The sequence below is a fragment of the Candida margitis genome (genome assembly GCF_024628925.1).
Source record: "Candida margitis strain CBS 14175 chromosome Unknown scaffold15, whole genome shotgun sequence".
NCBI classification, from domain to species: Eukaryota; Fungi; Ascomycota; class Pichiomycetes; order Serinales; family Debaryomycetaceae; genus Lodderomyces; species Lodderomyces margitis.
In genome coordinates, this window is record NW_026261724.1 from 85,737 (window position 1) to 105,712 (window position 19,976).

Below are 19,976 nucleotides of genomic sequence, written 5' to 3' on the forward strand. Positions count from 1 at the left end.
TTTTTTTTTCATTTTGAAGAGTTTATAAGATTTATAATTTTCACGCCTTGATGCTTTTTACTGATACCAGCTCTGGTGTCTTTTCGTAGTAGATGTATTGTAAAAAAATTAAAAGGCCTGAATTGAGTTCAAAAGAGAGGTTTGAAAGGTTTCTTCTCAAAAGAAGTCACTTGTGCCAAAAGGAGTCAAACTTGTCTTCCAATCGAAAACCACAAAATTAAAACCCAGCAAAGTCAACTTAATTTTTTCCCATTTCCAAACAAGTTTTCAATAAAAAACATCTGATTCTTTTACCTTCCTTTCTTTCATCATCATAAACCTACATCATCTACCAGACCATGTTCAAATCATTGTTAAGATCCTCGTCAATTCCACTTCGTGCATTCGCTAGACCAACAAGCACAGTCTCACCCCTCTTACGTACTTTCACAACAACAACCCCACACCACTACAAGGCAGACAAGAACTCACATGCTTATAAATACTTGCATGAAAAACAGCCAGTTGAGACTAAATTCACTGAAGAGCACGAATATGTCAAGTTATATGACGACGACTCGGCATTAATTGGTATTACTCAATATGCGGCACAAGCATTGGGTGATGTTACATTTGTTGAATTGCCCGAATTGGGAACTAGAGTTGAAATCGGTGAGACTATAGGATCGGTAGAGAGTGTTAAATCAGCTAGTGAGATTTATAGTCCTGTTAGTGGTGAAGTTGTTGGTATTAATGACATTTTGGAAAGTGAGCCGGGATTATTGAACCATGATCCAACTGTTGAAGGATGGATTGCTCACATCAAATTGGATGATGCTACCCAGGTTACCAAGAGTGAAACTTTATTGACCACTGAGGATTATGCAAAGTCTTTGGAAGAAGATTAAATTGAATTACAGAAGTTTTTTTTTTTTTTCAAATCCAGCTTTTTATAAATAATATATAAATATATAAAGTATTGAAATTGTTTTCTTATTTATTTTAAATAATTTCTATCCATCTTTGTAGCTTTTACTGGATTCACAAGTCCAAATCAGGTTTAGTTCCCTTCATTCTGCCCAATACGCAATTTGGTACATACTTGGGAATGAAATTGTCTTCGTGTAACATTTCAAAACTTTCAGTTGCATCTCTACCGCCGAAGTTAGTTATAGATGCAGCACCACCGGGATGTTGATCCAAGAATGCAGTCAAATTAACAACAACATTCTTGATGATGCACCAACAATCCTCCTTGGTATTGTGCTTGGCGACTTCTTCTGGGGTAAATTCTTTGTCGGGGATGGAGAATGTACTGGCCCTGTCTTTGGCTTGCTGCTTTGACTTGGCAGGTGGTTCCAGTTTAGGCTGTTGCTTTGGTGGTTCGGCACTCTCAGTTGAAGACTCACCAGAAGACGAGCTGTGGTTGTTCATGTCAATAATTATTCTATTGGTATTTGGATCAATGTGTAGATTAATCATGTTCAACCTTTGAGTAGCATTGTTTCCTGATCCTTCTCCTCCACCACTGCCTTCGTCTTTGGATTTACTCAACTTTTGCAACTCATAGCTGCATGCTTCATCAGCTGCTAATCTTCCATAAACAACGCAAGCTAATAAGGACGATCCTCCTAACCTATTGTGTCCATGAACACCACCGGCGACTTCACCTGCAGCATACAAGCCTTCAAATGGAGTATCCTTATCAGTGAGAACCTGTGACTTGTCATTGATCTTGACTCCACCCATAGTGAAATGTAATACTCTAGTTATAAACGACACATGATACTTTGCTTCGGACTTATACTCAAACGGTGTGGCTGGGAAAAATTTCTTGCCATAGGGATCCTCAATTTCACCTTTGGCCGCTTTATTATAAGTATCCAATTGCTGTTTCAAATGTTCTTCACTGCATCCAATTTCCTCGCACAATTGTTTGCCTGTAACTGTTCTCATCAAATTTCTCTGTGTATAATGTTTGATATGGAACTCCAATTTCTTTTCCGATTCCTCACTTAATACCAATCTTATTGGTCCATTGCCTGCCTTGTTTTGTTTCTCCATTTCGCCCGATACCCAATCTCTAGTACCCAACTCATCAACAAAACGATCACCTTTACCATTCAACATAATACCTCCTTCTCCACGCAATGCCTCGGCACCAAGGAATAAGAATCGAGGTTGAGTCTTGCCATCAATCACATCTTTATCGTTAAAGTCGATTAACCCTGTAGGATGAACTTGAACTTTATCCATATCAATACCAACACCATGATTCTTCATAATAATCTTTTGTCCATCTCCCGTTGCATGGACTCCGTTGGTTGATGGTAAATCAATAATATCAGGACGGTACTTGCGCAATAAACTGTTTTTGGTGAAATCAGCAGCGTATCCACCAGTGGACATAATTACTGGCCCATAAACTTCTGACTTTGACTTATCTTGCAAATTCTTATACTTGACACCAACTACCTTGTCTTCTCCTTCCGTTACCAAATCAATGACTTGGCATTGTTTCAATATTGCCACTCGATCAGGTTCATCTTCACTCAATTTTTCCAAAGTCTCCAACAATCTATAAGTAATAGCCATTCCAGGGAACTTTGAGTCATGCCCACGATGAGTTCTGGGTTGTGAATGGCCTCCTAATCTCAGCACCACTGTTAAATCTAACCCAAACACTTCTTGTAACCAATGCACAGCATCAGCAGAATTGTAGGTTAAAACTTTAATCAAAGCTGGGTTTGCCCTATCTTTTGCTGTTTTCAAAGTATCCTCATAAAACTTATCGACTGAGTCGTCAATTTTCAATTTAGTTTGTGTTCTCGTCAATGCGCCATTAATACCGGAGGTTGCTTTACCACTGTTTCCTGATAAGAATCCTTGCTTGTCCAACAAAACAACATTACCTCCGCGCAAGTAAACTTGATGGGCTGCGGACAACCCGGCCAATCCTCCTCCTACAATGACAATAGGGTTAACTGGTAAATCTGACATTTTGGAATCTAAATAGTATTGGGTATCCAAAAGCGTGTGGAAAAGGTAGAAACTGATGAAAGATGCTTATTTTATAGTGAATGGTGATTGGTGCTGATAATGCGCGCGTTTTATATAGAAAATCACCTTACTAAAAATATTTTATGGGGTTAAAGAAAAAAAAAACAATTAAATGGAAGCAAAATCTCTCCGAGTCAATCATAATGCAGAAATATGTTACACAATGTAACAACGGGGGAACCAAACAAAAGTCAGAAAGTGTTGGGATAGTCAACGTATAATGCCTCTACAGAAGTGCTGGTTGTTTTTGCTGCACTAAAATCAGATGTTTTTGCCTCTAATGTTGCACTCCAGTCTTCTCTACAACTACCGCGGTATCTCCGCACTACAAAAACGAGCTCCCTCTAATTGATGATACCACTTCTTTTACTAGCAATATTAGACAAAAGGTTTACTGTTTGCAACTCATTGAGGGTTTTCCCCCAACAAAGTCAATATTGGTGATGGCAAAAACGTGGAGTGGAAAAATATTCCAATTTTGAAAAATGATAAAAGGTTTAACAAAATATTCTGTGTCTGATTCACGTGACTTCATTTTTTCTTTTTCGGGGTAAACAAAGCCTTTTTTACAAACCCGTGGATAACAATTAGGAACTTTAAATAATAACTGCGCTAAGAAATACCATTTTAAGTAAAACAATTATGTCATGAAAGAAAAATATCAAAAAAATGTCTGAACTTCTTTTTTTTTCCGCACAATATGCTTCTTGTCTTGTCTTCCCCACCACCCCCCACTGTCATATTCATTGGCGTCTTTTAAACCCATTTACACAGAACTGTTTTACTAGACAACTACCATCGGCACAATGGAGATCTCTAGCAAAACTGTAAAAGAGGAGCAGCTACCAGTTTGAGGGTATTTAAAATTTCCTGCTCTATGAAATTCACTTCTATACATGCGATATATACTGCAATGCAAATGAAACATCATTGAACTGAGCTTCATTAGCAACCAAAACATCCTCATTGTCCGCCAACTTTTTATGGTTCAAATGGTTCCATGTTGTAGCATCACCGTACAACATTGCCCTAGCTTTAACAAATTGTCCTTTTTCCTTGTTGCATCGCTTGCAATTATAAGTATCATGGGTATCACATTCGGTATCTGGCTGATACTGGAATAGTTGCTTCAAGTTATCAGCACTAAATAATCTCTCAACGTCCTCTTTTTCGTCAACAACACAACTACTCAACGACATCTTCATTGATTGTCGTTGAAATATCTTCTCCTCGATTGTTCCTGTCGAAATGAATCTATATATAAAGCAGTCTTTCTTTTGCCCATCTCGCCAAACTCTAGCCAATGCTTGTTGGTCCAGCGCTGGATTCCAATCGGGGTCAATAAGTATTAATCGATTAGCACCAATTAAATTGATACCACACCCGCCTGCTTTCGACGACAATAAAAAGATAAATTCTGAACCCTTTGGATCATTGAATTTGTCAACCAATTTCTGTCTTTTGTTGATATTCATTGTACCGTCTAATCTCAAAGCACCATATTTCCTATTGCGACACATTTTTTCAATCAAGTCAAGCGTTTGGGTGTAGTTGGAAATCAAAACAATCTTATCATCAGTCTCATGATGGATCTTGTTCAAAAATCGTTCCAAAATCATAAATTTGCCACTAAACCAAGTTTGAATCTCTCTATTACGTCCAGTTGCGTTTATTGATGGTTCATACTCGTCGGGAATTAAATGTTCACATCCTTCTAAATCATCAGGTAGATCTAGTAAATTGGGATGGTTGCATAGCTTCTTCAACATACCAATAGCCTTCAATGGTTGCGATCCAATTCCCTTCAACAACTTTTTAATCTCAGGCGAGGTGATGAAATGATGATATAAACTCTTTTGCATTGGTGACAACCCCGTGAATAAAACGTATTCGTACTTAACCGGCAAGTATTTGGACAAGATATCATTAGTACGTCTAATGATAAACTTGGACACTAATTGAGATAGTTCCAACAATTTTGCATCTCCCTTTTCTCGTTCTTTATCAGTAGCATCAGCATCTCTACCACGTAAAATGGCGTTTTCAAAATTCTTTCTAAAATCGTTTCGAGTACCAAGATAACCAGGATTGGCAAAATTTAGCAACGAAAAGTATTCTGATAAATCATTCTGAATTGGTGTACCGGATAAAATCACTCTTCGCTCGCATCTTAACGAGTTCAATGCTGTGAAGGTCAATGATTCTCCATTTTTCAACCTATGCCCTTCATCAGCCAACATTAACCCAACTTCAGTACCTGCTAACTTGTCAACATTTCTTCTCAAAGTTTCATACGATATGATCAAAACAGGACGTACGATATTTCTTCCTTGTGCAGTTGACCACTGTTGCAAAGCTGTGCCCAATTCATTCGACTTGGTGCTTTTCCCGTCAACTGCTAACGGTGTCAATGCACCTTCACCCAACCATTTAACAATTTCATTAGCCCAGTTACGAACCAACGATGATGGACAGACAATGATACATTTCTCAATAGTCCTCTTACCCCTTGGTGACTGTCTAAGCAACGTCCACATCAAAGCAAGACACTGCAACGTCTTCCCCAACCCCATCTCATCGGCCATGATACATCCTTTAGCTTTTGGATCCATGAGCCCGGCTGTGCATCGATAAAGAAATTTGACACCGGCAATTTGATGCGGACGTAAAATCTTGGCCAATTTGGGATCAATCACTACAGGAACATCCGGATACTGAGCTAACTTGGTTTCAGGATTAGTCACGATACCCAATATTTCCGCCAAGGAACGGTGCGTCTTTCTTCTCTTTGCCGGCCGTTCATCTGTTTCCAGGTTCATTGACGTGTCAGGCAGGTCCACCTCTTCTATCTTCTTTTCCTCCTCAGCAGTCTTCGGTATGACATCAACGGTTGGGTCATACAATACAATAGCAAATTCACTCATTGGATCATGAAGCGCACGCGGTGGAATGATGGGCCGCACTTTGGTACCCAACGGAGGTGGAGGTCCACGTATCATTTCATCCTTCTTGGTATTACCTTTACTAAAAGGAACGGTAAAAGATCTCTTAAACTTGGTTTCAATGTACATGCGTCTATCGTCACTATTGATTGATCGCGGAAGCAACGCGCCAAATTTCTTGCATCTGACAACTTCACCATCTCCGTCGACGTTCTCATCATCGTCTGCAGCACCATTTCCAAGGTCTTCAATGGCATAGTTGGTGAATTTTCTTGATGAACGCACGGGTCGACGCGATACAATACCGGATACAGTCTCCAGTCGCGTCTTGAAGGGCACTTGGAAAGGTTTTGCCAATCTCGATTCTGAGTCGTGTACTTTGGGTGGCCTTTTATCCTTGGGCACGCCTGCGCCTGATCCCAAAGGAGTAGTAAATTGTTTAAGTGGTTTGCGTACTGCCATCTCTATGTGAATGTTCTATAGTACAGTGTAGATAAATGTTGTAGTTTTAGTTGCGAATTTCAAAACAAAACAAAAACGTAAATGCTCATCATTGAGAAGTGAAGCTACCAATTGATTTCAGGATACTCTCTCACAAGGGCAATTTTTCCTTTCATACCTAACAAAGCAGAACTGCGCACCTTCGATGGATCAGATACTCTCCAAAGCTTCAAACCAAGTGGTATCATTTGCTATACGCTCAGGTATATCAATAGCATCCGGTTATGCCATTAAGACCATCTCTACATTTGTTGACAAGATCCCAGCTCTGCAACAACAACGTCTTTCAAAACAACGACGTAAACTCAAGACAAAAATTGATATCATCAACGTTACTATAGACTTGATTAAGCTTGCATCAAGCAGAGGAAACACTGTTTTGGAATCCACCTTGGAGTTGATCGATGATTTGCATGACCAATTTACATCATTTGACGAAGGGGTTAATGATATAACGGCACAATTATCGAGTGCCAATACTAAAGATAGTGTCAAACGGGTTGAAGATTGCATGCATGATTTGATGGCGGAAATCAATGATGCAATACCAATTTTGAACTTGTCTTTAATCACATCAGGGATAAATCTCAATGGCATGACTAATTTCAACTCCATTTCACCTGGAAGGTTATTACAAGCTTCAAATTACTTGAATCAAGGTGGCGAATTGGTTGGCCCTGTATTTGATCTTGTCATGTATACAATTTTCTACAATCCTAGTAGAATGAAGTACATCGACGAAGGTGGCGACAATGCTGCTGTTGCTGTCGATGAATTGAGTTGCATAACATGGAAGGAAACATTTGCCAGGAGTTCAGTCCAGATTAAAAATAGTGGAAGCAAAAAAGGCGAATTTAAATATACTTTAAACATTGAAGAAAATTTCAATGATGGAAGGTTTCACGACGACGGCGACGATGATAATAAACCAGGAGTGAAAAAGTATGATTTGAAATGGATTCACAGTATGTTTTTCACGGCCTCGGGGAAGTTACTTAGGCTAGAAGGACGTAATTTGCCAGTATTAATTTTGAAAATAATCGATGGAGATAAAGAAGAATGGATTGCATTGGGTGAACTTCATCTGAATGAATTTGACGACGAAGAAGATGATGAAGATGAAGATGAAGATGAAGAAGATGATGATTTGGAGAAACCAAAGCGGAAAGATAAACTCACCCAACAACAAATCAAATCCAGTTCCTTGTCCCTACTAGAGTATATCATAAGATTAGCCCGGTTGCAACAAATTGAAAACAAGAGTATATTGACTATACCCGATGAAGTATTAAAATTGTATTTGCATGATCAACTGGCAAGTGCTGATTTGCCCAAATCAATCACAGAACGAAATAAACAGGATACAAAATCAAAACAAACGCAAGATAAGTTGACGATGGATTCAAACATTACTCGATTGAAAAACCTCGAAATTGAAAAATCAGAGAAATCAGAGAAATCAAAGAAATAATGAAAATAATGGTCTCCTCTTTGTTTAGTAGTTATTGATTGAAATATACATCCATAAGCAATTCATATAGCATAGCTACACGTAATTCACAAAAAAAGAAAAAAAAAAGAAAAAAAAACTGCCAAAATAACCCTTACCAATTTCATTAATCATTTCTTCGTCAAAAGAACCTTACATCACTACTAATCATTTCGGAGTATTTGCCAATGGTATAGCAAATCCCTGAAACAATGGTATTTCTCCACCAATTAGTCCAGTCGTATTAGAATCTTCCAAATGTTGTGCACCCTCTTTCGAATAAGTTAAATCACTGAGTGAATTGTTTTGCGATGCCGGTTCATTGCCTGATGAGTTGGTCAGATCAGATGCTACTGCTCCAGCTTGTCGACCATCGGTAAAACTGCCATTCTCAGTATTGTAGTCGTCGTTGCTTGTCGGGTAAAAATTTGTTGTTTGCAATAACACATCGGGCCCTTGTGGTGGTGGTTGTTCTTGTATTTTTGCATCTGTTTCTCCAAAATTCATAGCCTCATCGCCAAAACCTTCGTTGCCATTCTCGTCAAAAAATGTGTCAGTGTACATTTCACTCTCTATTTTACTCAACTGTGAGCCAAATTTATTAGCACCTAGTCCAGTCTTGCCGAAATGATGATGCATAGTGTTGTTCTCTTCGTACTGTTCAAGCCCTGCAAAATTTTGTTCGTCATTGACCGAAGGTGGATAAGCTGTGGAGGTGGCCGATGAAGGAATGCCACCATTAATAAGTGTGTTATTATAATTGTTGAAGCTATTACCCATGAAATCAAATGACCTTGCCGATGAATTGGATGCTATCGATAAAACACTTTCAGGACGTTTGGGACCTCGCAGTTGTTGGTTAAAATAAGTTTGTTGTGGGTTGTTGTCAAAACTACTACCGAAATTAATATTATGATTCGATTCGGTTGCTGAGGGTAATGAGCTATTCAGGTCGGTATTTTGGGTTGCCAACAGCGGCCGTACTGGTGTAGGTTGATGAGGGACAGGTTTCTTCGTGTTAGTAGGTAATCCCAGCAAGGGTTTATTCTCATTATCAAAACTTGGACCACCTATGAGTGGGAAAAGGGGGAACATGTGGTCTACAACTTCAAAACCAGCAGGGCTAGGATCAGAACCTTCAGGACTAAATACTGAAGCTCTTTCACTGGTATCTTCCTGCTTTACACGACTTGTCGGCGAGTCATTCTCTTCTTGTAGTATACCTTGTTGGTTATACTGTGGTTCGCTAAATTGTTGGCTTATGTCATCTCTGCTATTACCGGCTCCTCCAAAACTCGACCCTTCTTGATCATCTTGTTTGTTAAACAAATCGAATAACCCCTTCTTGGTTTCAAAGGGCATCAATATATCTTCAATGACAAAGTTGTCGCTTAATTCAGGGTTTGAAAGTTGTGTCTCATTTGGACGTATAAATCCATAATCCATTTGATCTTGCAAATGAGTGTCTGCACGAGAAGAGGATGAAGTGCCGATTTCACCAGGTGAGGTTTTTCTTATTGAGGTCTGTCGCGTTGGTAAGGAATTCGACCTTTTGACAATATCACCCTCCAACAATGCCCTCATCTTTGCTGAATCCGTTTCCTTGTTCTTCTTGGATGACGCACCTGCTGACAGTGAGCCAGAACAGGTGCAGTGACTAGTTTTATGACAAGCACAGTCTGTTACATGTATAGTAGATGAATTTATCGAAGTTGAAGACGATGAGCGTGATAATTTATTCTTCTTTCCACAAGTGCAAGTAACGTGAATACTCTTGTGCTTCCTGTTATCTCGGCAGTGATGACATTGAGAAGCTGGACGACCTTTTGGTTTGATCATGGTTAAATGTTGGTCAGTGTGGGTACATGTAGTTACTCTGTGGCCACGTATGCAACGGTCACACGCATACTTAATCCCATTAATTAAAACCATCTCTCCCCGTTAAGTAGTTGTGATTCTATGGATGTAAACTGTGTATTTTAATACGTTTTGTTGATGTAGAAAATTTTTAATGTTTGAGATGCTTTGTTGCCTTGTTAATATATATCTGTGTAATCCAATCTGATGGGAAAATGTAGCGGGTAGATGAAGAAATATTCCAAAAAAAAAGAGGTCGTGTAAAGCTGGCTATAATCATGCAATTTAAATGAATCCTTGCACACATACATCAAGGATGGGCACCACAGTATTCACTTAGAGATAATAATACTACTAATATTGGTATATCTTTAGTCACTCTACATTAGAGCAATACATAGCTAAGCCGAGCAAAACGAAAGCTCCAGAGGATCCTTAAGGAGTAAAGTTTAATCCTATCACCTTCCAATACATTCAGCAAGAGAGAGAAATCAATTAGTTTCTAGACAAAGGGCGTGTACCAACGGCTGAATCGTGTAATTATTCATAACCATTCATGACAAGCCTTCACCTCTTGGCGTCGAGACAAGAAATAGATTGTGGGAAGAGTCGGAATAAAAGAAAACCGGCTACCCCATTTGAATTTGTGTTAAACTTGTACTTTGATATGTGCCCTTTTTCAAGGAAAATGGCCTATATCTGCTATTGTGGGCTTGCGAGATTACCTTCCTCGTGTTAATCTCTATTGTTATGGGCACCTTTCATATGAGACACAAAACAGAGATATGGCATGAAATTGTAAAAGATTTGCGCTCACTTTTGCGACGAAAAGTCAATCTGTTTCTACTTCAAACAATACACAAGAATTCAATAATCTTCTTCGTGTTTATCCTTTAGAAAGTTTTCATTCTCATTGCCTGCTTACCTTAAACAGAACAATCGAAAAGTGGGTGATGGTCTGCTTTTACCATCATAAAACCGGTTTTCCGATTTGATTAAATAAATGTACTTAAAATCTACTTCTTGTCTACTATAACAACCATCTACTCTATCTTCAAGTACCATCCTCTCCTTCTTTCACCAACTCTCATCTATAACTTAGCATCTTTGAAAGGAGGACTGATCAAAGGCTGATAAACATTTCTAAATAATTTGTCTTCCGGAACAAATCTATTGCTAAAGTTTCTCACATCGACATACTTTTCATTCAACTGATCGATTGAAGTGACACCCAACAACCTCATATTCATAATCATCTCATCTTTCAAGATTTGCATGGCCTTGACAACTCCATCGTCACCATAGGTGGACATGGCGTAAAGGAATGGTCTTCCGATACCAACTCCCTTTGCACCCAAACATATAGCTTTCAACACATCACTGGCTCTTCTAACACCTCCATCGACATAAACTTCGAAATTTTTATCCAAACCACGTTCTCTTAAAATTGGCATCAATTCGATAAGTACTTCTATTGGTGCACGAGAAAACTCCAACTGACGACCACCATGATTACTCAAAATGACACCTTGACAGCCATATTCCGCTGCCATTATGGCATCTTCAACACATTGTACACCTTTCAAAATGATTGGCATCTTGGTGACCGATTTAAACCATTCCAAGTCTTTCCAACTCAATGCAGTGTCTATAAATGATGAAATGGCTCTTGCGGCACCTTGTGAACGGTCAGCGTCATCTCCTTCTCCTTGGACATGACTCAAGTCAGCAATATCCTTCGACCGCATATCCTTCTCACGTCTACCCAATTGTGGAGCGTCAACAGTGATAAATAAACCCTTAATGCCTCTTTTCTCGGCATGTTGGATAAGTTTCTTTGAAATCTCTTTGTCTGAATTGACATACAACTGAAACCATTGCGTTTGTTTATCAGTGGCCTGATCAACAATCTCATCAAACGAGCAGGAAGCTAATGTAGGTATCATTTGTATAATGTCTTGTCTGTCACATCCTCTAGTTAAGACTTTTTCCCCATCAGGGTGACCCAACCTACCCAATGCAGTTGCCGTGACATAAAATGGTGCTGACGTATTAGTACCCAACATTGTCGTTGACAAATCAATATTGCTAACATCAACCATAACACGAGGCTTGAAGAATATACGTTGATAACTCAAATGGTTTTCTCTCATTGTAATCTCATCGTCACAACCAGATGAATAATAAGCCCAAGCAGTTTTCTCCATGGTATGCCTTGCAACAAACTCGAAATCGTTCAAATTGTAGATTTGACCCAAATCTGGCTTCTTTTCGACCCTCTTAAGACGTTGTACTTCCTCTTCGGGTATTGGCTCTCCATCTTCGTCGAGCATGACTTCCTCTTCCTCATCCTCATTCGCATCACTAGCAGATGTAGAACCCTGCTGTGGTACTGGAAGTGGGTCCTTGTCATCCTGTTCATCATACTCAACGTCATATTCGTCAACCACATTTCCATTAGATTTAGCGTTGCTCTGTTGTGGTTGCTTTTCTGAACTCTCCTTCTTCTTCTTGACAACCTTCTTTACTGGTTGGTTAACTCTCTTTTCAACCTCACCCTTGTGGTATTTTGGTGCTAAATATTTAGTCAAAGTGTCCAGCGGATGTATAGGATCAAATGCCTTGGTCGCATCTTTGCCTGCATATTTCATGATGATGGCAGATCCGCCAGGATGCTCATCAACAAAATCCGATAAATCATAAGCTTTATCGTGAATGATAACCCAAACATCCTGTTTGGTATTATGTTTAGCTACTTCTGATAATGCAAGAACCATTGTTGTAAAGCGTCTGCTTGTTTGTAAAGATAGACCCTACTAAAGTGATATATAAAAGGCAACACTGAGTATTATATAAACTGAAAATACTACGGAGGTTTGAAAAAGACTATCCGGTGTTTCTATGAGTGTGTGGGGGAGAAAAAAGAAAAGATGTCAATACAGAAAAAATAGACATCCAATTATCGCTGTCTAATTTGTTATCTCTTGCCTAATCGGGTAGAAAGTTCCGCTAGTTGAAGCGTAGTGGCGCATTTGTTGTTTTTTTTGTCTGAACAATCCAAAAAAGTCAGACAGACAAAAAACGATGCGAAAATCTTTTGTGGAGATTGAAAATGGATGTTGCAAATATAGATTCAAATCAAATAGAAGGGAAGAGGGGAGAAGGGAAAAGACCGCTTAATAATACCGTCTCATTTTTGACTCTGGTTTCAACGGTTTTATCTAAAAATATTGATGCAGTTTTAGACGTTCAAAGTGCTTTGGGGTTATATTATCTGCTAGTTCGAGATAGCCAGAGCTATATATATGCACTGTCAATTGAAACTGAATAGGTTACAACTAAACCTTGGGTTCAAGAAATTGCCTTTACCCTTTTTGGTGCTCGCTGACTCAAGAACAGCTTACAATATTCGTAAAACTTATCTCAGAATTTCCACCTGTTTTAGCGCAAATTTTGATGAAATTCTTGAGGCTCATTTCCCACGCCATTGGAGAACATACTCCAAAAAGCCTGTAGTAAACTGAGGGTAATGTTCTTGTTTCTAACTTCCTTTGAAGGCATACACTTTTATACAGTGATGTTAACCCTGAACGATCGTTCCTTCAGATCCTTCGCCAAGATCGTCGCATAAAGTAGACGCACAAAAAAAAAACATGGCCTTATATATACGATTGCAATCCTTTGTCGTTTAAAGAGAATTCAAAATTTGCATCTATAAATACTATAAAGATGTTGTTCCTTCCTAGATTTGAATCAAGAAACTACCCTTTATATTCAGCATGAAGTTTTTGTTCCTATTAGCTATTCCAGTTGCTATCTATTCAATATCGTGTTCGTTGTATTACACTTGGTTGCCAACAAACTTTCGATTCGACAAAGATGTCCTTCACCAACTAGCACAAGAAGCAATTGAGCAGCATCCAAATAATGTTACTGAATTGATGATTGATTTGGGAGCTAAAATTAAGCACCAATACCCCGATATTGTTAATGAATTAAATTTCAATGAGTGGGTATACAACAATGCAGGGGGAGCTATGGGTACCATGTTTATCCTTCATGCATCAATCACAGAATACTTGATCTTCTTTGGTACAGCAATTGGGACCGAGGGACACACTGGTGTTCATTTCTCGGAAGACTACTTTATGATTTTACAAGGTGAAGAGAGAGCAGCACTAGCAGGAAATTTGGAACCAGAAGTGTACAAACCTGGCGATTGTCATCATTTAGTCAGAGGCCAAGTTAAACAGTATGCTATGCCCGGTGAATCGTGGGCTTTGGAGTACGCACAGGGATGGATACCATCAATGTTGTTCTTTGGGTTTTTGGATACATTCACTTCAACTTTGGATTTCTACACTCTCTATTTGACATGTTATTATACCGCTAGAGATATGTTGAAGAATTTGCTTAATGGTAAGATTTAGCTTGGGCGTAGCTAGCGTAGCGGTCATAGTTGTATTGAATATATGAATCGAAACCAAAGAGTTTAGCATATTACACAAAGCTTTGCATTTGTGACAAAAGAAAAGGAAACGCGTCTCATTCGAAATCTTTGCCATCATAGCTTGGTCAAATGTTTATAGGTGTCTACTCCATTCTCCCACGGAAACAGTACTTTGTTGGGAAGGACATTACACCTATGATCCAAATCCCTTTTCGAGTCGAGGTGTCTGCTTTGCAAGATTTAAACAGCTCCTAAATCACATGCAGATTTTCACCACTATGCGCTGTCGTTGTTTTTCAAACCATTATTTGAGGGTGTGCACGACTAGGCCCAAATACCAAAAATACATACGTTTGTGGGTTTATAGATTCTTGGTAACAAGCGTGCTGAGGCGATACAGTATAAGGATTGATCACGTAGAAGACGCGTGTATAGCACGTCTATAAGGTATCCTTCTCTCAAATGCAACAGTTTTGACAGCACACTTTTATAAGGCTAAGAGTGACTGTTGGGGAAAATGTAATACAATCTTGAAACACCAGTGAATCTTTGACTTCTTTATTAGAGAGTTTAGCCATCAAAGATAGAAAGGGAATATAGTATATGTTACTTGTAGCAATAAATTAGGAATTGTACCCTTCTGGTGGATAAGTTGCAATTCTACGATATCTCTCAAGTCTACTGAAGAGACTTCTTTTCAACTGTAGTTCCAATGACGAGTCCTTTTTTTTTGGTTCGCGCCCTTTTGTTTCTTTTTTTGTATGTGCACGCATACAATGCATACAAAATTTTTTTTATTCTTTTTTTCTTTTTGTTTTTCTTTTTTTTTTTTTTATTTTTTCTCTGTTTTGGCATTTTCTGATCTACAAATCAACAACCAATACCAACTATAGAATCCCCTTACCTCAATAGAAACAATACTATTTTTTTTTTAATTATTAAAGATGGTTTCATTGTACGATGTAGGGACTACCTGTTGGTATCCAGATGAAAAATTGGGGTGGATAGGTGCCAAGGTTGTGTCTAATAAATCTGAAGGAAACAAACACGTTATCAAATTGGTTTCTGAACAAGACGAATCACAAGAGTTCACCGTGGAGACAGACAATCTATCCGAGGACAATGAAAAGCTTCCTCCATTGCGAAATCCGCCTATTTTAGAAGCAGCAGAAGATTTAACTAGTTTGTCATATTTAAATGAACCGGCTGTTTTACAAGCGATTAAATTACGTTATTCACTGTTGGATATTTACACCTACTCAGGTATCGTTTTAATTGCTACAAATCCATTCCAAAAAGTGGAACAGTTGTACTCACAAGATATCATCCAGGCGTACGCTGGTAAGCGAAGAGGAGAATTGGACCCTCATCTTTTCGCCATTGCCGAAGATGCTTATAGATGTATGAAACTAGATGGCCAAAATCAAACTATTGTTGTCAGTGGTGAGTCGGGTGCAGGTAAGACTGTATCAGCCAAATATATAATGAGATACTTTGCCTCGGTAGAGGAGGACACAGACCAGGCTTTGGGCAGTGATCATAAAGCAGACATGTCTGATGTTGAAAAGCAAATCTTAGCAACAAATCCTATTATGGAAGCTTTTGGTAATGCAAAAACCACCAGGAATGACAACTCATCCCGTTTTGGTAAATACTTGGAGATCTTGTTTGACAAATCAACGTCCATTATTGGTGCTAGGATAAGAACCTATCTTTTAGAACGATCTAGATTAGTGTTCCAGCCATCAACTGAGAGAAACTACCACATATTTTACCAACTCTTGGCGGGATTGGATCCTGAACACAAGAAGGAGTTGGGATTGTTAACCGCTGACGATTACAAATATACCAATCAAGGAGGTTTATCCAAAATTGAAGGTGTGGACGATGCGGAAGAGTTTCAAACGACAAGAGATGCGCTTGCCTTAATTGGAGTTAACGATACCAAGCAGATGGAAATTTACAAAATTTTGGCTGCGCTTTTGCACATTGGTAATATTGATATTGCAGCAACTAGAAATGATGCTCATTTGTCTAGTGACGAACCTAACTTGGCTAAAGCGTGTGAATTGTTGGGCATCGACGCCGTAAATTTTGCTAAATGGTGTGTCAAGAAACAGATAACCACTAGATCGGAAAAGATTGTTACCAACTTGAATCATAAACAAGCTTTAGTTGCCAAGGATTCTTTTGCCAAGTATATCTACTCAGCTTTGTTTGACTGGTTGGTCAACTATATCAACGCCGATTTGTGTCCAGAAGAAGTTGCCTCCAGAGTCAATTCGTTCATTGGTGTCTTGGATATCTACGGATTTGAGCATTTTGAAAAGAACTCATTTGAGCAGTTTTGTATCAACTATGCTAACGAAAAATTGCAACAAGAATTCAATCAGCATGTGTTCAAATTGGAGCAAGAAGAGTATATCAAGGAACAAATTGAGTGGTCGTTTATTGACTTTGTTGATAACCAGCCATGTATCGATGTTATTGAAAACAGAATGGGTATTCTTTCGTTGTTGGATGAAGAGTCAAGATTACCAGCTGGTAACGATCAATCATGGATTGAGAAAATGTACCAAAACTTGGACAAAGAACCAACTAATAAGTTTTTCAAGAAACCAAGATTTGGCCAAACCAAGTTTATCGTTAGCCACTATGCCTTGGACGTTACCTATGATATTGATGGTTTTATTGAGAAAAACAGAGACACTGTTGGTGAGGGACATTTGGATGTGATGAAAAATACAACCAATGAGTTGCTCCAAGATGTACTTAGCATTGTTGATAAGAATGCCGCTGAATTGGAAGCTAGTAAAGCACCAGCAAAGGGCAAAATCGCGAACAAAAAACCAACCTTGGGTTCCATGTTCAAGAACTCGTTGATTGAATTGATGAAGACGATCAACTCTACGAACGTACATTACATCAGGTGTATTAAACCAAACGAAGAGAAGAAAGCATGGGAGTTTGACTCGTTGATGGTGCTTTCTCAGTTGAGAGCGTGTGGTGTTTTGGAAACTATTAGAATTTCGTGTGCAGGATTCCCTTCTAGGTGGACCTATGTTGAGTTTGCTGATCGATACCACACATTGGTTCATTCTGATGATTGGATTAAAGTCATGAGAGTGGAAACTACCCAGGAGTCAGTGACTGAGCTCTGTAACCAGATTTTGACCACCAATGTTGAAGACAAGGGAAAGTACCAATTGGGTAACACCAAGATATTCTTTAAGGCGGGTATGTTGGCACATTTTGAAAAGTTGAGATCGGACAAGATGTACAAGTCAGCTGTGATGATACAAAAGAATATGAGGAAACGGTTCTTCAGGCAAAAATACCTCGATGTTAGACAGTCTCACATACAGTTGCAAAGTTTGATTCGTGGATACGAAAAGAGAAGAAAGATCAAGGAAGAAAGAGAACAAGCTGCTGCCACTTTGTTACAAACTTCAATTAGAGGCCATTTAGCAAGAAAGCAATACCAAAATACTCTCAACTCCGTTGTCACATTGCAGAAGTCTATTCGTGGTTTGCAGGCCAGACAAAACTACAAGGCTTTGCGTTTGGAAAAGTCAGCCTCAACGATTCAAAAATCTTGGAAGGGATATAGGGAGAGGAAAAATTTTGCAAGTACCAAAAAGTCGGCAATTGTTATACAATCGGCTTTCAGAAGGCAATACGCTTACCGTGAGTTGAAAACACTTAAAGTGGAAGCCAAATCAGTCAACAAGTTACAAGAAGTGTCATACCAATTGGAGAATAAGGTTGTTGATTTAACCCAATCTTTGACGGCAAAGATTCAGGACAACAAGTCGCTCATGGAAGAGATCTCAAACTTGAAAGACTTGTTGAAACAACAGGGCCAAGCTCATGAGACCTTGAAATCGAGAGAGATTGAGTTCAATAACAAATTGGATACAACAAGTGCTGAGCATCAACAAGAAGTTGAAAACTTGAATAGTGAACTAGCGACACTCAGATCTGAGTATGTGTCAGCTGAAGCCAAGATTGCAGAATTGTCGAAAGAGCAATCTGCGTTGAAACAAGAAGTGCAACGTACTCTCGAAGAGTTGAACAATGCCAGAAATGACTTGGTCAAACGTGATACTATTGAGGTTGACTTGAAGGCTCATATTGAACAATTGAAGTCGGAATTAGCGCAACTTAACAATCCCAAAGTTAGAAGTGCCAATAACAAGCGCCATAGTAGTGCTGTGGCGTGGAACTCTCCTAGTTCTATTGATAATCCTAGACCGGTATCAGTCATTGCTGTTTCCAATGACGGTGACGCTAATATTGATGATATTAATGATGAATTATTTAAATTATTGAGAAATTCGCGTCAATTGCATCGTGAAATCGTGGAAGGGTTGCTTAAGGGATCAAAGATTCCTACTTCCAACGTTGCTGCCGATTTGACGAGAAAGGAAGTCTTGTTCCCATCGAGAATAATCATCATCATCTTGTCAGATATGTGGAGATTGGGCTTGACTAAAGAAAGTGAAGAATTCCTCGGTGAAGTTTTGTCAACTATTCAGAGTCTTGTTTCAACATTGAAAGACGAAGATGTCATCTCACATGGTGCATTCTGGTTGTCCAATACCCATGAATTGTATTCTTTTGTTTCGTATGCTGAGCTGACCATTATCTCGAATGACAAATTATCCAACGAAATGAGCGAGGATGAATTCAATGAATACTTGAAATTAGTTGGTGTCGTCAAGGAAGACTTTGAGTCATTGTCGTATAACATTTACAACATGTGGATGAAGAAGATGCAAAAGGATTTGGAAAAGAAGGCTGTTTCGGCCGTCGTCATCTCGCAGTCTTTGCCGGGATTCATGGCGCCAGAAAGCTCTCCATTTTTGAGTAAGGTGTTTTCTAGTGGTTCCAGCAGCTACAAAATGGATGACATTTTGTTGACATTTAACTCGTTATACTGGTCAATGAAGAATTACTACATTGAGAATGAAGTTATTGTTAAGGTCATCACCGAAATGTTGAGATTTATTGATGCATTATGTTTTAATGATTTAATCATGAGACGTAACTTTTTATCATGGAAACGAGGCTTGCAATTGAACTACAATGTCACGCGACTTGAAGAATGGTGTAATTCACACGGTATTGAAGAAGGTTCCACTTGTTTAATTCACGTTTTGCAAGCAGCCAAGTTGTTGCAATTGAGGAAAAACACCAGTGAAGATATTGACATCATTTACGAAATTTGTTTTGCGTTGAATCCGGCCCAGATCCACAAGATTGTCGGTGCTTATAGCTCTGCCGAGTATGAGACGCCAATCGCACCGGCGGTCATGTCGTTGGTGGCAGCAAAGACAAAAGAGAGTTCAAGAGATGAAATATTCTTGACGGTGTCTGCTGATGGACATTTCGAAGATCCATTTAGAGATATTGAATTGAGACCTTTTGCTCGTGTTGAAGCTTATGTGCCTGCTTGGTTGAACTTGCCCGTGATTCGTCGAATTGTTGAATTGGTTGCTAAAAATGCTTCAGTGCAAGACTCCTACCAGAATAAAGAGGAGAATGGAGTATAGAGATTAATTTTTTAAACTTATTTTTGTAATAAATAGTTAGTAATTTATTTACATTTTACTTTTTGACCAGAAATTCTCTCTTCCAAGCACTCGTCAAATCAAGCACCCTCTTATCTTAGGTTTCTTTAGTAACCCCTTGTCTC

General features: G+C 38.9%; 8 protein-coding genes across 8 annotated transcripts; 4 read left to right on the forward strand and 4 right to left on the reverse strand. All coding sequences in view use genetic code 12, as the record gives it.

Annotated features, from left to right (window-relative positions):
* Positions 1-338: 338 nt before the first annotated feature.
* Positions 339-887, forward strand: GCV3 (glycine decarboxylase subunit H; the record flags this gene model as incomplete). The annotated part of the gene is made up of 1 exon (XM_051816224.1): positions 339-887. The coding sequence occupies one exon, from the start codon at positions 339-341 to the stop codon at positions 885-887; it is 549 nt and encodes a 182-aa protein (XP_051674306.1).
* Positions 888-1,020: 133 nt separating this feature from the next.
* Positions 1,021-2,979, reverse strand: OSM2 (fumarate reductase; the record flags this gene model as incomplete). The annotated part of the gene is made up of 1 exon (XM_051816334.1): positions 1,021-2,979. The coding sequence occupies one exon, from the start codon at positions 2,977-2,979 to the stop codon at positions 1,021-1,023; it is 1,959 nt and encodes a 652-aa protein (XP_051674307.1).
* Positions 2,980-3,929: 950 nt separating this feature from the next.
* RAD54 (DNA-dependent ATPase) lies at positions 3,930-6,443 on the reverse strand (the record flags this gene model as incomplete). The annotated part of the gene is made up of 1 exon (XM_051816445.1): positions 3,930-6,443. One exon carries the CDS (start codon positions 6,441-6,443, stop codon positions 3,930-3,932), a length of 2,514 nt encoding a protein of 837 aa, XP_051674308.1.
* A 184-nt stretch (positions 6,444-6,627) lies between these two features.
* CANMA_000043 (uncharacterized protein) lies at positions 6,628-7,953 on the forward strand (the record flags this gene model as incomplete). Its single annotated transcript, XM_051816555.1, has 1 exon — positions 6,628-7,953. The coding sequence occupies one exon, from the start codon at positions 6,628-6,630 to the stop codon at positions 7,951-7,953; it is 1,326 nt and encodes a 441-aa protein (XP_051674309.1).
* Positions 7,954-8,139: 186 nt separating this feature from the next.
* On the reverse strand, positions 8,140-9,810 carry CUP2 (Cup2p; the record flags this gene model as incomplete). Its single annotated transcript, XM_051816664.1, has 1 exon — positions 8,140-9,810. One exon carries the CDS (start codon positions 9,808-9,810, stop codon positions 8,140-8,142), a length of 1,671 nt encoding a protein of 556 aa, XP_051674310.1.
* A 1,109-nt stretch (positions 9,811-10,919) lies between these two features.
* CYB2 (Cyb2p) lies at positions 10,920-12,605 on the reverse strand (the record flags this gene model as incomplete). Its single annotated transcript, XM_051816774.1, has 1 exon — positions 10,920-12,605. The coding sequence occupies one exon, from the start codon at positions 12,603-12,605 to the stop codon at positions 10,920-10,922; it is 1,686 nt and encodes a 561-aa protein (XP_051674311.1).
* A 1,002-nt stretch (positions 12,606-13,607) lies between these two features.
* Positions 13,608-14,258, forward strand: CANMA_000046 (ERG2 family protein; the record flags this gene model as incomplete). The annotated part of the gene is made up of 1 exon (XM_051816884.1): positions 13,608-14,258. One exon carries the CDS (start codon positions 13,608-13,610, stop codon positions 14,256-14,258), a length of 651 nt encoding a protein of 216 aa, XP_051674312.1.
* A 964-nt stretch (positions 14,259-15,222) lies between these two features.
* Positions 15,223-19,833, forward strand: MYO2 (myosin 2; the record flags this gene model as incomplete). The annotated part of the gene is made up of 1 exon (XM_051816995.1): positions 15,223-19,833. One exon carries the CDS (start codon positions 15,223-15,225, stop codon positions 19,831-19,833), a length of 4,611 nt encoding a protein of 1,536 aa, XP_051674313.1.
* Positions 19,834-19,976: the final 143 nt, after the last annotated feature.